The sequence below is a fragment of the Tenrec ecaudatus genome, chromosome 6 (genome assembly GCF_050624435.1).
Source record: "Tenrec ecaudatus isolate mTenEca1 chromosome 6, mTenEca1.hap1, whole genome shotgun sequence".
In the NCBI taxonomy this organism is placed as follows: domain Eukaryota; kingdom Metazoa; phylum Chordata; class Mammalia; order Afrosoricida; family Tenrecidae; genus Tenrec; species Tenrec ecaudatus.
Genome location: NC_134535.1, coordinates 135,332,575 through 135,348,789, shown reverse-complemented (window position 1 = coordinate 135,348,789; position 16,215 = coordinate 135,332,575). Strand labels below are relative to the sequence as shown.

General features: G+C 57.9%; 1 protein-coding gene across 14 annotated transcripts in view; it reads left to right on the top strand.

Moving 5' to 3' along the window:
* MICAL3 (microtubule associated monooxygenase, calponin and LIM domain containing 3) overlaps window positions 1-16,215 on the top strand; it is a 204,998-nt gene that overhangs the window by 151,492 nt on the left and 37,291 nt on the right. For all 14 annotated transcript variants that reach the window (XM_075552280.1, XM_075552279.1, XM_075552275.1 and 11 more), the window contains 2 exons: window positions 8,640-8,835; window positions 13,159-13,421. In XM_075552280.1, coding sequence (XP_075408395.1) covers window positions 8,640-8,835; window positions 13,159-13,421 — 459 coding nt within the window. The remainder of the gene's footprint in view (window positions 1-8,639; window positions 8,836-13,158; window positions 13,422-16,215) is intronic.

The following is a 16,215-nucleotide window of genomic DNA, read 5'->3' as shown; positions in this document are numbered from 1 at the left end:
GAGACATGCCCTGCCCTTGATCTGGTGGTGGTGGATTGATTCATGTTTATGGGGCTCTGGGCGCAGCACAGCGGCTTCTTGCCTGTCAGCCTGTCCATTGCCCTCCTTTTCTCAACCATCGCACTGCACTTTTCTACAAATGGGCTCCGGGGGTGGTGGGGGGGGGCTGAAGTGTTCATTCTCTTACTACCTTTATCACTACGTCTGCGCGCTCTGCCCAGCCCTGTGTGGAGTTTGCTTCCCTCTGTCTGCGTTGGCAAAGAGCCCCGGTGGCATAGTGGTTACAAGTTGAGCTGTTAACCTTGACATTGGCAGTTCGACCTCACCAGCTGCTCCACAGGCGGAAGAGCAAGCTTTCTACCTAAAGAATTACCTTCCCAGAATGCCACGGGGGCAGTCCTCTAAGGTCACTGTCAGGATTGACTCGGGGACAGTGAGTTTGGTTCTCGTTTGGGTTCTACATGGACAGTTTTGAGCTGAATCACGTGATAGGAAAGACAGGTGGAAAATCTAAGCTATTTGAGTTTGGGTCATGCGGAACCCAATTTACACTTTAAAATAAGTCAACTTTTGTTTCCTTGGACTAAGTGTGCGGATTATTCCCGATGAGCAGTTTCCAGTGTGTCCGGCTGGATGAAACGTGCCTGGGGTTCAGAGCCACCCTCAGGAAGTCTGTGGAGCTTGCCCCAACCTTGGGAAGGCACGCCATGACAGCCCAGTACTCCTGGCCAGGATGAGTTCAGAACACCGAGACTTGAAAGGAGGGTGTTTGCCCCCCACCCGCGCATCCCCAAGTCTAGTGTTCCTGCTGGGCTTAGTGAGAGGGCGCACTAGAATGCCACTGAGCCGTTTCCTCATCCACCCGCCAGCCAGCTTCTCACATCCTCCAGCCAGGAAGAAGTAAGGGAAAGGAGGCCGGGCATCAAGTTCATCGTTTGGCCCCCTGCGGGCAGCTCAGGCATGGAGAATCTATGTGGGCTGCCTGTGAAGGACAGTGAGTGGGGTCACCTTTCATGGGAGACCTGTGTGTGCTTGAGGCGGTGAAGAGCCCCAAGTCCCATGGCGATGCCGATGAAGCAGGCGCTCTGTGCCGTTAGCACGAGTCTCTAAACCCGTCACTCAGCAGCTTAGTCTGCTGTCTGTGGACAGCATCCAGAGCTCGGTTCAGCACGGCCGTTCTCCTTCAGTCCACAGATTGTTCTTCTGTTGGTCAAGGTGCCGCCCCTGGACAACAGAGCTGAATATGGATGGGCTCACTGCCCTCGCCTCTGAATGGACCTCACCTAAATCCGGCTAAATTTGGTCTTGATTTTTCCCTCAGCCCACAGTGGTTTAGGATGTGAAGTGACCTACTAGTTCCATGACACGTTCAGGGCACTTTGCTATAGTAACAAGAGCACAAGCAGTCCGAGAGGTTTGCCTGCAGCTGAATTTTCGGCATACCTAGGGTGAAAGTCAGAGCTTTACCTTACATGTTCCCAGAGACGATCAGGATCAGTGCTGGTGTGAGCCAGAAGCACCCCACCCCAGCACACCCACACCTCCACACCTCCCATCAACCTGTTTCCAAGAAGTGCTGTGTCAACTCATGGCCTGGTTGCGGCGTGTAGGCCTGGCCTCCGTGCAGGGAGGGAGGAGTGCTTTGTGAGGGACCGAAGAACTGCTGTGGAGTCTGCCTCAGTGCCCCATCGAGGGTCTCCGGATGTGCACACGCTCGTTCCATTCCGCCTTTGTGCTTGGCTCCTCTCCCCCTTGCGCCCTATTGCTTATTTCTGAGGTCCATTTCAGTGGCCTTCCAACAGTAGCCTGCAAGTGATAGCCACGGTTCTGGCGTAGCCACGAGGCATTGCTGGAGGCGAACTGTTCCTTTCCCAAAGTACGTCTTCAGCTAGCTATAGGAATGCTGCCCATGGATGTCCTGTCTTTTGAGGGAAAGAGCAGCGCCCCCAACCCTGTGTCTGAGGCAGGGGTTTGGCTTGGGCTGTGGGGCTATGACCATTGTCCGTCTGACTGGGGACAGAGCACGGTGGTAAGTCAGGGCACTTTCTAGGCCCTCGCTGTCTTGCTTTCCTTACACCAAAAGGCAAGAGCCGGGGGGGGGGGGTCCGAGTGGGGTCTGGAAGGGTGTCTGAGCCATGCTAGGACAGCCTGGGGCCGCCGAGCACGCGGGCACTCTGCTCTGGAGAATAAGGGGGTGACATTTAGATCCACCTGGCCTCTTGGGAAAAGCACATCAGCTGATTCGGCTTTCTGGCCCTCTGGCTCTGCTCTCCTCTGCGGAGTGGAATGAGCCCTGCCACCAGAGCCCCGCAGTCTCGCTCGCCTGACTTCTTCCTGCCCTCCCCCGTCGGGTTGGTTTCCGAGACCAGCCCTGTGCCCGATGGATGAGTGGACAGATGAGTTGTTTTTAGCTGTGTGGCACTTACAGGTCGGTGAGGCACGTGTACGGTTGGGGGGAGGGTGGCCTTCAGAAAGCTCTTGGGGTGGAAAATGGAATGAAAAAGTAACGGGGTTTTCCCACGAACTTCTGCATGGTGAACTAGCTGGTGAGGTAAAGTTGTGGTCGAGCCCACAGTACAATAGTTGCCCCTTTCTTCAAGCTTCCCCTCCCCCAGCTGGAGGCGGAGGCCGGGTAAAGAAGGGGCAGCATTAGTTAGCCCAGCACAGCCGTCTCGGCCCTCCCCGGTGCTGAGACATGCCCACAGCTTCCCCACAGCCAACAGGTAGCCATTGCAGAGGTGCCTGCTCCTCCTCTCGATAGTCAGGAGTTAATTACTGGAACCATTTGGCATGTGCTGCCTGGTGCCCTAGTGAGAGAAGAGGAGGACGGGGTGGAGGCCTTCAGGGCAGCCTCTGCCGCAGCCACACACCGTGCTGTCTGCCCGCTCCCGGGAAGGCACCTGGCTGTGGGAGACACTGCAGTGACAGCAGGCGGAGTCCCACAAGAAAGCTTGCTTGTGGGCGAGCTTTCCCCAGCCGAGCTGAGCCGACTGAGAGCAGGGGGCTGTGGGGAAGAGACCCTGAGCTCTCCCAGCAGATCCCCATGGGAGCGCCCCCAGCCCCTGAAGGAACAGCATTCCAGGCAAGGGGATGTCCGCATTCTCCTTGGGAGGGTACTGATTTGTTCCCTGTTGGGGTCCAGTGTTGGTTGTTTGTCTTCCCCATCCGCCGCCTCTCGGTTATGTAGTGTTTGACTCCGAATTGCCCGGTGCTCCTGGCAGTGAAACCTCTCCAGAGAGCCCGAGAGCTTGCCCCCCTGAGGAGCAGGCTGCAGCCCATGTGACCTGCGTTCTTGTGCGTCCCCACACGTAGACACAGTTATCCCAGATGGAGCCTAGACATCGGCCCCCCCTGCGGGCAGTGAGAAATTCCACCCTGGCCTGATTCATTTAGTCGTTGGTCGTCGTCACCCAAGCCTGGGGACAAGTCCCTTGACATCATAGCTGCTCAGAACTCAACCACCGAATGAGGGACCACAGCCATTTGTGAGCGCTGGGTTAACTCGGTGCCCCCATGTGTGGCTGGGGTGTGTAGCTGTCAGAGAGCCTGGCACAGGTGGCTGCTTGCTAAACACTGTGTTGCTTCCAAGAAACCCCTTCTGCCCGCGTGATGGCATGCCATGCCTTAGAAACACCTCGTGGTCCCTCTTTCACGTGCAGGCGTCAGTGCATGCTGAGTGTCTCGTGCCATCTTGGAATAGGAAAGCAGCTAGTGGACATGTGACCTGGTCAAGTAGAGTCTGCCAAAGCAAGCAAACCGTGGAGTAGAGGGGCAGAAGCCCAGGGCTGGGGTTACAGGCTCCGGACAGCTAGCAAAGGAAGGCCTTTGGCACCCTCCACGCTCCTCCGCTAGTCATTGGCAAGCCTCCCCTCCTGGTGGTTCTCAGCAGAGAGTGCCGGAGCTCCTTCACGACTGGAGCCCCGATGGTGTCCCTGAGGCCAATAGTGACCACCCATGACTTTAGGTTTATAAGCCAAGGTGGTGGCACCAAGTATCGGGTCTGCCCTGCCTGCTCTGCGGACAACTGAGCAGCAACTGACAGGCGACGTGAGCCCACCGCAAGACCCGAGGAGTCGTGGACTGGTTTCCGAGCTGGCCGGCTTCCTCACTAACTGTGCCCTTGCCCGCGCATGTCACTTCACCCGACCCTAAGGAGGCCGGGCGCAGGCCTGGCCTGGCCCCGGGAGCCCTGTCAAAGGACAGCCCCCGCTCTGGATGGCTCCATCCCTGTTCCGAGGCTGTATCAGGTCCCACTTGAGCAGGAAGAAAATCAATCTGGTTTATTAAACACCACCACCACCCAGCCTGCTTTTAAAAACCCGTTGTTGCCTACTTTTCATGTCGGAATAAAACTATGTTCCAAGAGGGAAGAAGAGCGAAAATGCCAGTGGGGGGTAGGGGTTTGTTGGGTAGGAGACAGGGCAAGGTATTAGGAAGTTTAATAAGTTGTTGGACAGAGAAATGTTGATCTGATATGTAAATCCCCACCCAATGCACACGCAATGTAATACAAAGCTTAAAACAAAAACGACGCTCCATTGTCTTCTCAAGGGCTGAATTTTGGGAAGATCACCAGGCCTTTTGTCTGAGGTACCTCTGGGTAGACTCTGCTCCCCATCCTTTCTGTGAGCTCCTGGTCACATCACCCCAGGACTCTGCACCCCCCTGATGGCACTGTAGTGACCAGAGCTCGGTGGGAGGAAAGGCCTCCTGCTGCCCTGGGCAGTGTTGACAATGCTTGTGAGGGCAGTGAACTGGGCAGGGTAAAGGTCCCTGGGGCCAGGCTCTGCTGCGAATCTGGAGACTGAGCTGTGTGCTGCTAACCTGGAAATCACACATCCAGACAGTTCCCTCCCCTCCCCCGTCCTCTTCCTCCTCCTCCTCCTCCTCCATCCTTTGGATTCACGGTGCCATTCCTTGTCAGGAGATGCTCCTTCCTGCCATTCCCTCAGAGCAGAGTGCCGGGTCCGCAAGGACAGGGCTCTTGCCTGGAAGTAAGTCAGTGCCTGTAAACACTTGTTGAAGAGCCCCTGCCGCCCGCCTCCTCCTCACGAAGTAGGAACTATAGTGGGAATCCCTGTCTGCTCCTGTCAGACATTCACATTCCATTCAGGTTTTCCCAGGCTTAGAGAGAGGGAAGAAAAGGGGACCAGGTTAAAAGGGCAGAATGGCAAGGGAGAAAAGGCCGCCCCTTTGGGTCCAGAAGTCTGGTGTGGTGCTCCCCAGCAGTGGGCAGGGACTGGGGCTTCTGGTTCCTCAGAACCACTGCAGGCAAGAATGAGTGGCGGAGAGCCGCCTGCTGAGCAGGAAACGCACCTCTGAGAGTCCTCCACAGGCCCATGCTCCTCCCAGGACACCCGTGAAGGCTCCTGGCCAGGGCCCGTCAGCTGAGAACGCGTTATCCCATTAGGGAAATGCTTCTTTCAGGATGATGTGTGGGGCTCGGGCAGGCAGTGCCTGTTCCAAAACAGTGCCCTCCGGGCAGGCCCAAGGCCTTCTTCCAATTTAGGATGTGGCCCAGATCCTGGGAGCTGTTTCCTTGTGGTTTGTGCAGAGCTGGGATTGGCTGCCCGGTGACCTGAGATGGACCTGTGCCGGCTCAGTGCAGACTCAGCCTTGGGCGCCGCCAGCTGCAACCACCCCCCCACCACCCCCCGCTACGGTGGCTGGGGGAAAGCATGTGCAGCCGGAGGGTCGGGGGGCCAGGCTGCATGCTCCCCAGCCAGTGTCGGCCAGGTGCTGTCTCTGCCTGCTCTCCTGGAGCCACGTCTAGGCCAGTGGTCCTCAACCTTCCTCATGCCGTGACCCTTTCATACAGTTCCTCATGTTGTAATGAACCCCAACTATAACATTATTTTCGTTGCTACTTCATCATTGTCATTTTGCGATGGCTATGAATCGGATGACCCCTGTGAAAGGGTTGTTTGACCCCCCCAAAGGGGTCGCGACCCCCAGGTTGAGAGCCGCTGATCTAGGCTGTTCCATGAGGGGGTGGGGTGGGGATGTCACCGTGGCAGTCACTGCCTAGCCCTCCTCCCCATTGATTGCTGTGTTGAGCTGATAGTGGAGGATCACCCACCATCTGGTTGCTCAAGACAGATTCAAGCATGCTGATTTCATTGGCCACTGCACCCCCACTCCCCATGATATTTCAAGTTCATGGGCTAGAACTATAGGTATGTTTGGACCGGCGATGTGGGTGTGTTGGGGTCCCTCTGGCACAACCGAGCCCGTGGGCCTGGTGTCTGGGTGGAGTGGTGGGTCTCTGCGGTGCTGTTGTGGCAGGCTGGTTGGCTCTAGTGGGGCTAGAGCAAGAGGTGGCTTTTCCTTCCGCTGAGGGCCCGGGCACAGGAATGTCCTGAACAGCCCAAAGGCTGCTAGTTTCTAGTTTGTTGGCTGTGGCCAAGCCTCAAATGAAATCAACATGCCCGCTCCCCTGGGCCCAGGTGCTGGGCTACCCCCGCCAAGAAAGTCCAGGGAGATCCCACGGGGCCAGGGAGATCCCACGGGGCGGCGGAGGACCGTAGGAGGTCCTCTGCTCTAAGATACATTCAGGAAGCCCCACCTTCTTCGTCAGAAAACGACACTGGGAGAAGTTAGATGCACACGGCCTCCCAAGGGAAAGCAGAGCAGGACACTTCTCTTTCACATCCTGCGTGGGACCATCATGGCTCTCCGCTCAATCATTCCTGACCTCCTCAGATTCAGATCTTGGCTCTGCTGCTCACTGGCTGTGTGGCGTTGGGCAGACTGCTTAATGTCTCTGAACTTCAGCTACTTCAGGGCAAAATGATAACTACCTTCAAGAGATATTTTTTAATCCATTCAATTCTTCATTTCTCCAGAGGCCCCTTCTTTGAATCCCAGGGAGCTAAATTACCCCTTTGTATCTCATAGTTACTGTTAGCTGCCCTTGGGCCAGCCCCTGAATCTGGGAGAACCTTTGCACAGTAGCACTGGGCTCTGGGAATCCTCAGAAAATTCTGGATTCTCTGAAGTAGATCACCAAGCCTTGTTCCTCTGTCTGGACTTCCCACTGAAATCTGTTCCGCTTAATTAAAAACAAACACTACCATCAAGTCAGTTCTGACTCACAGCAACCACATGGAGAGAGTTTCTGAGGCTGTAACCCTGTACCGAAGCAGACAGCCTCATCTTTCTCCAGCAGAGCGGCTGGTGGGTTTCAATAGCCAGCCTTATGGTTAGCCATCCAACGGTAGCCTGACAGGGCCACCACAGCAGTGCATGTAAGCCTCCACTGACAGGCAGGTGGTGACTGCTTGAGGTGCATGGCCAGGATTCGAACCTGGGTCTCCCCATGGGAGGCCGGAACTCCTCCCCTGAACCTCGACTGCTCCCAGCTCATGCATGCCTCAGTCAGAGTTCTTGAGGTGTTACGGGGAGCTGGTTTAGCTGCATGACACAGCAGGGCACCCTCCCCTTGTTGCCAGTAGAGGATGCTTTAAGCTGCTTTGTCTCCCGAGAGTCTAGTCGAATTCCTGGCAGACTGTGCATTCCACACACACTGGCAACACAGAAGCACATGCCTGAGTGCCCACTTGCCATGTGAGGCTCTGCCCCCTCAGCTTGGCATCTGCTGGGGTTGGGTGGATGAGTGCCAGTGGTTTGGTGTTCCCAGAGGAGTGGTTCTTTTTCCTACCTGTCCTCCGTACATCCAAGAAAAACCGTGGTTTCTATGCACGGCTACCGAATTCCCCCAAAGCTCGTGCTTGGGCAGTGGTTGCTCACCAACGGCTCTGTGGCTTACCCGCCGTCTGTTTAAGGGCCACTATCAGAAATGCGGGAGGAGAAGGAAAGAATTCAGCGGGTTCCTTAGCCTTCCTGTCTGCATGATGGGTCTGTGGGCTCAGAAGGGGGGTGGGGGCAGGGAGGCCAATGTCGGCTGGACTTGGTGCCCTTAGAGCAGGGGTCCTCAAACTAAACGGGGCCAGTTCACTGTCCCTCCGACCCGTTGGAGGGCCGGACTATAGTTTTAAAAAGACTATGAACAAATTCCTATGCACACTGCACATATCTTATTTTGAAGTGAAAAATCAAACAGGGTAAAAACACCCGGTGGGCCGGATAAATGTCCTTGGCAGGCCGCATGTGGCCCGCGGGCCGTACTTTGAGGACCCCTACCTTAGAGCCTGCGGGTGGAGGGCGTGGCCTAGAGTCTGTCTGCCTGGCTCCGACCTCCTCCTCACTGCCTATAGTTCACACACCTTGCCTAATACTTGCCATCTGGGGCCGTGGGCATGTAAGCCCCGAGCTGACCCTAGCCTGGTTGCTAAGACTAGAAGGGTGGGCATGTGCCCCCATGGACGCCTGGCGGCCGGAGCCCCTCCATCTGTGTGCCTGGCTTGTAAAGGAGCAGGCCGCAGGTTCTGCTGTACAGGAAAACTCCTTGGGTAGCTGACAGCAGCTGTTTGGCAGTGCTTGTCACATGGGCTGTAAGAATGGGGGGAGTAAGAGTCGCCCCTCTGTAAGAGCAGACACATCCTGCCCCGTGGAGCCAGGGAGCAGAGGCTGCCCTGGATGCTGGCCGTGTCCGCGCCTGCAGTGCCTCTCCCCACCGCACCCGCTGCCCAGTCCCCATCCTGCAGCATCAGCACTCGGCTTCTCTGTCTGCCCTGCAGGTTCGAGCGTGAACGGCCTGGAGGAGCCCAGCATTGCCAAGAGGCTGAGGGGCACCCCCGAGAGGATCGAGCTGGAGAACTACCGCCTGTCTGTGCAGCGGGCAGAGGAGCTGGAGGAGGTGCCCGAGGAGACGCAGGCCGAGCACAACCTCAGCAGCGTGCTGGACAAGGGCACAGAGGAGGACGCGGCCAGCAGGTCAGCCTGTGCCCCCGAGGCTTGCCCTGTTCCTTCCCAGGCCTTAGTGTGACTGGGGCTTGCCCGACACCTTCCCCGGAGGCTGTGACTTCATTCATGGATTCCATTACCTGGACTGGGGGGGTGGCAACCTAGCAACTTGAAAACCTGCCCGGAATCTGAGCCGAACTGCCTGCCACTCACCAGCTGTGTGGCTGCAGGCAGGTTCTGTGATCTCTCTTGGCCTCTGATGCCTCATCTGTGCAGTGGGGCAGCGGGAGGGCCTTCCTCCCAGGGGGGCTGGTCTGGGGACACAGCATCACTTGTAAGCACTTAGGGGTGGTAGCCAGTGTTGCTGTAACCTGGCATGGTGCTGGACCGTTGGTAAAAGATGCCTCTGTCCATTGCCGGTCACCCTGCCAGGGATCCTGGAAAGTAGACAGAGCACACACTTTGCCACATTCCAAGTGAGGACATGCCTGGTGAGTCCATCTAGAATTAAGGTAGAGGCTAGGTGGAAGCCCAGGCATTCCAAGTCTAAGGCCAGGACATCTCCCGGGTGGCTCTTCCTGCTGTCCTGAGATCCCTTCTCCCTGGTTCTATGCAAGACCTTATTTCTCCATCTTGTGAGTAAGGGCCCTGGTCTATTTGACTTACTCCTTGCCATTTCAGATGCTTGCATACACACCTAGCATTTCCAAAAACACTTAGTGAATCCTGAAGGAGTCCGAAACAGGGTCAGCTTACCAGCAGGATGCCGGAGCAGGCAGGGACGGTTCAAGGAGAAGAGCCACAGGCTCGGAATGGGAGACCTCTGTAGCGTAGGTCAGCAGTTCAAAGCCACCAGCTGCTCTGTGGGAGAAAAATGAGACTGTCTACTCCTCTAAAGGGTTAGTCTTAGAAACCCCGACCAGGGGCAGCTCTACCCTGTCCTGTAGGGTCGCCATGAGTAGGCATGGACTCACTGGCAGTGGGTTTGATTTTTCTGGGTTTGTTAGGATCCAGCCCCCAGCTCGCTGTGCAGTTTTGGGGAAGGGGCCTCAGCCCTGGGCTTCCTGCTGCCCTCTCTGTGAAGTATGGAGTAGGTGTGACTGAGTCACCCCTTGGAGGGCATATGCCCTCTGACCCCCAGGTCTCCCTGCTGGCGTGTGCCAGGGCCTCCTCGTCATCACCGCCCAGAGAAGGGCTCCATAGGCGATCTTCAAAACCCGAAAGAGAGTGGAAGAAGCTAGGAGGGGTGACAGCAGGATTGGCCAGACTCTCACTTGCCAAGACCCCTGAGTGGTGGAGCCTAGGGTCTGCAGCCAGCATCGAAATCCCATACTGGGCGCTTGTATTTGCTGTGGTAAAGGGAATCTTTGAGGACAGAGTGCGGGGTGTGTGTGTGTCTGCCACCTCAGCCCATGGAGCACACATAGCCCGGCTGTCCTGTGCCCATGGGACGTGTAAATGCAGAACCATTCTCTAAGCCTGGCCTCCCATCACTCAGTGTCAGCACCCAAGGTAACCCAGACAAGAGGGCCCACAGGAAGGCCTCTATCCCAGGGAGACCCCCTGGGTAGGTTCCAGTCTCCCAGCTTGGTGGTAGTGGTGGTGGCAGTAGATGCCCCTAATACAGTTCCAACCATAGTGACCGCCTGGTCAGGCGCCATCCTCCCACATGTGCCTCTGCTTGAGCCTGTTGCTGCAGCCGCTGCACCAGCTGAGGTTGTGGAGGGCTTTCATCTGTCTCCGTCCACAGAGTGTGACGTGCGCCTCCAGGGACTGGTCTCCCCTGACACCACGCCCAGGTCCTGCTCGGCGCGCTTCTGAGGAGGAAGGCAGCTGCTACGCTCCTTCCGAGACGTGGACTTTAACATGGTCTCGTGTGGCATCTGTGCCCAGGGCCGCCGTGGCTGTTTTAATTCTTGACTGCTGCTTTCTGCCCGGTATGTCGCTGTCCCCCCAGGGGCTCGGCTCGGCTCATCACTGGCCCAGTCTTGTGGGTCTAAGGGAAACACACGTGTCTGGTCCTAGGTCCCTTTAACAAGTCGTCAGATGACAGAAACTGGGTTTGATTCAGGCTCGCCATGCCCCGGGGCAGTGGATCTCACATACCCAGAGCCTCTGAATCGGTGGGAGAGACTTGTGAGAGTGCCCAGGTGAGGTGACAGTCTGGGGACCACGTCAACAGAAAGCCCTGTCCAAGGCTTTGGCTCTCAAATTCCCTGGGGCTGATGAAAATCCAGGGTGATACATGGTGGGTGTTTTGAGAAGAATACCCTTCTTGGACCCTCTCCTGAAATAGCTGGATTAGTAGCTTGTGGTAAGAGGGCAGTAACCTTTTGGGACAGGCTCCCTAAACACCAAACCCAATGCCATCCAATTTATTCCAATTCCCAGAGGCCGCCCGGGACTGAGTGGAACTGCGGCGTCGGGTTCCTGTGGCTGCAGCCAGAAACAGGCGACCTCTTCCTCCTCCTCCTCCTCCTCCTCCTCCCCCCCTTCCCCCCCAGGTGTGCCTTTCCGTTAGCCACCCACCGAGTGCCTCGTCCACGGGACCACCGGGCTTCCTGGCACTCGGCCTGCTTTTGCAATTCAGGTTCACGAGCTTGTCCACACCACGGAGTCCATTCTGGCCATGGCGGCCCCACGGGTGTCTGAGCCGACTGCACCCCCGTTGGTTTGTTTCTCTTGGTGCATGAGTCACTGACCATACAATCCACTAGGCCCTGACCACTGGGTCTTTAACAGCTGGGCTCGGTGAGCAGGTGGCCGCTCTGCCAAGGTGCCTCTGGGCGGGCTGGACCAGCCAGCCATTTTCTCAGTAACCAAGTGCTTCAGCTTTTGCACCCCTGAGGCGGTGGGGGGCGGGGCTCCATTCACACAAGAGCCTGAACCTCAAGAGGGGGCACTTTTGAGCTGAGGGGCCTGTCCTCTGAAGTGAGTCTGAAAAGAACCCTTTTCTCTGGGAGAGTCAGCAGCCTGCAGCAGGGAGGACTGGCTGTGTGCTCTGGGAGGATGGTGGGAGGACGACGGGAGTGAGCCGAGGGGAGGGGACGGAGCAGGCGGTGCGTTTTCCCGGCAGAAGAGCCAAGGTTACGCAGGCGTCCTCGCACGTCCCTGGCGAGCTCATGCTCTCCTTCGAAGGCCCAGCGTGGCTCCCTGTCCCTCTCCTCTGCCTCACTCACCCCTTTCCCCGTAGAAACACAACCCAGCAGGGACTCAGTGCCCCCTCTGGAAAGACTTCTGGCAAGTGCCAGTCTCCCCTGCTGCCCGCAGGCTCGGGGGATGCGTGACAGCCATCACTCCCCCTGTCCCCTTGCAACTCCACCAGGACCTGCAGCCGGTCCTCCACCCGGAGCCCGCCTGGTTCAAAGCCAGCCCTGCCCTCCAGTGTAGCCTCTCCCATCTGCGTGAGACCCTCCCTGTCGGCTGCTTGGGCTGAAGAATGGGACTCTTGGGGGGTCCCGGTATGGGGTGAGATGGGGTGGGCTCAGGGTGGGACTCCCAGCAGCTACTCCTACGAAAATCAGCCCAGCTCCGTGAAGCTCGTTTCCTCGCTTGTGAACAAGGGGAGGGAAGAAGGAGGAGAGCTCCGTGTGTGCTGTCAGTAACGGCTCGGTGCTGTCGGCCCAAACCTCGAGCCTACCGCCGTGGAGTAGATTCTGACCCGCCACAGCCTTCGAGGACAGCGGAGCAGGGCCCCAGGCTGCCTGCCACACCTTTCTCCTGTGTGGGTTCATAGCTGACTGTGTTGTCACCTGCTGCACTGCGGGGCTGGCTGAGTCCTCCCTGCCCGGGGGTGCCTACAGAGGAGAGAGTGCAACCTAGCAAGCACTGAGGAAGAAGCCTGAGCCCGGGCAGGGCATCTTGAGGGGCGCGTCAGTTGGCTAACACCTGCAGCCAGCCCCCCTGCCGCTTGCTCCGAGGAGTCTTGAGAGCCATGGGCCTTAGGCCAGGACAGAGAAGAGGCACGCCATTCCTACAGGCTGGGTGAAAGAGCCCAACTAACCCGCCCCTCTCCCCGGCACGTTGAGGGAACGACAGGAAGTTGGTGATGGGCTTGTGGAGAGCCAGTGGAGCCTATGGAGTGCCGTTCTGCTCTGGCCCACTTGGGGAGGGGGAGGCGGGGGGGGGGCGGCATGTGCACGTCCCCCTCGCACAGGTGCGTTTTGTCTTTCCCCGGGATGTTGGCTACCTCCTCCCTCCCACCACGTCGTCGCTTACCTTTGGGGGGCGCAGGCCACCTCACGGGATCCTTTCTCACGGTCTCCCGAGCAGGCGTCTCGTGGCTTCTCACCCTCCCCTTCTCTGTCTTCCTCTCCTTCCCTCACCTGGATCGTTGCGGTTGTTTCCTTACAGCAGTTCCGAGTCTGAGATGGAGGACGAGGAGGAGGACGAGGACGAAGGGGGGCCTCAGCTGCCCACCTCGGACCTAGGTGGCGTCCCTTGGAAGGAGGCCGTGAGGATCCACGCCCTTCTGAAAGGACAGAGTGAAGAGGAACTAGAGGCCTCCAAGAACTATGTGCCCGGGACAGAGGAGGAGGAAGATGAAGAGGAAGAGGAGTATGAAGAGGAGGAAGAATATGAAGAGGAGGAGGAAGAGGAGGGAGAATCCAGTGAAGGTAAGGAAGAATCTTTTACCCGGCCCTTGCCCCTCCCTGAGCCCTGAGCAGCTGTGTGCCTCAGGCACAGGGGGCGAGAGGACCCTGGGGGTCCAGCAAACCCATCAGCAGGGGGAAGAACGTGGTGGCCCAGCAGGGTCAGTGCAACGCCTGCACCCCAACATGGCCACCTGCTCTTCCTTCTCGCCCATCTCTCTCCCTGCTCCGTTTCCGTCAAGATATGCATTTAATAAAGGCGGGAAGGGGTTAGCGTTCTAGAACTTTCCCTGCTTCCGCCTCATGGATTTTGAAGGCTGGGTGCATGGGATCTTGTTCTGGCTTGGAGTTGCCGTCCCTGGGGAGGAGGGTCTCGGTGCTTAGGTTTCCCGTGGACAGGTTGACAATGTGCACGAGGATGTCTTCGAACCGATGTCCTCAGAAGAAGCCTCCTGGTTCCACTATCCAGGCGTTCTGGCTGCTCCAAAATAGTTTTCCCTCCATCCCCTGTGACCCTGTGTGAGCGGAGTCACTTGTCTGTGAGGAGAGGTGTCGCTTGCCCCCTCCGCTGGCTGCACAAAGGAGGGGGAGGCCTGAGCTCCCCAGAAGGTGCCGCCCCATCAGTCAGGCCTTAGACTGCCACATGCTCTCCGGGGAGGGCAGAAGAGGGTGTGGTGGCGGAGACAGCTCAGAGTCTGGACGGCCCAGTCTGGTGGGCTGGGCCGGCTGCTCGGCAGGCTTATTTTATCTCTGCTCTTCCTGGGCTCTGCTGCTTGATTTCCTCTGGAGATGCAAGGACTGAGTGCAGACCGGACGGACGCAGGGCCCTTCACCAAGTTGGCCTGAGTAACTGAGCCCACCCTCACAGAGCTGTGTAGCCGGGTGCCAGCCCTGCCGAGATGTGGCAGGCCCGGAGATACTCCGCCTACCCTGGTTGTGAGTGCCAGCAGTCATTTGGGCACTCGCTCCAGCTCCCTAGCCCTCCTGTGCTCTCGGCAAGGCGGGCTCGGCACTCAATACCCCACCTTCGTGCTCCCATGCACGGGAAATAAGGCCTGGAGGGAGGTGGGCCCTGGGCTGGGGGGCTCTTGGCTCCGTCCTGCTGCAGCCACAGAGCCCAGAACCACCTCCGAGCCCCAGTTTGTGGGCAGGCCGGAGCACATTTCCAACGGGCCCAGGGAAGGGCTCTTTGCTGGCGTCGTCCCCAGTCCAATGACCTCCACCTTGGCTGTTGACCCCCACCCAGCACAGCGCGAGGTCAAAGCTTGGGTCCCTTTCAGGGCGCGTAGCTCTGAGCTTTTCTCCTGCAGATGTTCTCTCCTGGGCCCCAACCGAGGTCAGCACCAAACCTGCAGCGAGTGGGCTTTCACGAGGGAAAGAAAGGCATACCCACAGAGGCAGCACCTGGGGTGTGTGTGTGTGTGTGTGTTCTTTTGCACGGTGGACTCTCAAGCCTGCGCAGATGGTGACAGGACGCTATTGCCTGGCGCTGAAGATAATTCTTCTTTCTGTTCTCTTCCCTCCCCTCCGCGTCCCCTCCCTCTCCACTCATCCCCCCACACGTGGGCTCTTGACGCTGTTTGCTGGTGTCTGGCTCCCCCTGCTGTAGAAGGGGAGTATTGCCCCTGGGACAGAGAACTCCTGCAAACCCAGTCGCTCCAGCACCTCTCTAAGGAAGAAGAAGCGGGTACACCTGAAGGTACCCACTCTGCCCACCTTGCCCACCCTCAACACTGGCTCCCCGAAAGCCCTCCGGAATTTGCCTCCAAGAGCAGGTCCCACATGAAAGCACGAGGGGGCCTTCCAAACGCTGGTGGAGAAGTTTAATTCTCTGCTGATTGCTTATGTTTTTCCCTATGAAATGTTTGAAGCCCCGTCTTAACGTCACCCGTGAGTTTCTGAGCTCTGTGCTGACAAGCTTCAGCACACTCCTTGCTGGGTTCCCGTGCTTGGCCCACCCTTTCTGGGCAGACAAGCACCCAGTAGTGTGGAAGTCAAGAGCGATTTCCAAGGTGATTCAGACAGAGCCCTGGGGAGTGTGGCCCCAGCGGTCCCTCTCGTGTCTCCGCCATGAGTTCCCCTCAGCCGGGCGGGATACCCCACATTAGTCACAGCCAAGCTCAGAGCGTGGCCGACGGAGTCCCTTCACCACCATGACCACCACCACAGTGCTCAGCACAGACCCTGCTGTGCCTCCTTAGAGTCTCTCCAAGGGAAGGGAGGTCCCCACAGCTTCACACACCACACATAGCCACGTGGCTGCTCAAGCCCCACAGCTTCCCCCATCCCTGCCTCCCTCAGACCTCTCCGAGCCAGCCAGGCTCATGGTGACATAGCCATGACATAGCACCTTACCAGCTGGTGGAGCTTAGGAAAAATCCCATCCATCTGTGGGAGCAGGGGAAGGGGCTAAAACCGCAGGAGCAGTTGCTCCCCAAGTCTGACCATCTTCCTGGCATTTTCTATCCCAATCACACTCCACTCCCTGTCCCTAGAAGGTCAGAGGCTGCCCTGGTGGAGACGGGGCCCAAAGCCAGGCCAGCAGGATGGCTCAGGGAGCTCGGGCGAGCGTCTCAGGAGCTCAGATTCTCAGAGATCAGTGGCACCTGCTCCTGCTCCCCAAAAAGCTGCCCTCCCTTCCCCAGAGGCTCTCCCCACAAGTAGTTGCCTGTCCCTTTATATTAACCCCACTCAACGGCATGATCAACGCACTAATTACAGGGAGCCCACGGGGCAGGGACTGCATAGGGGACCCCGGGGTTCTCACAGCAAGAGTCGTGGGAAGGGGCTGCTGGGTTGAGTGGAGCATTCATCTGAG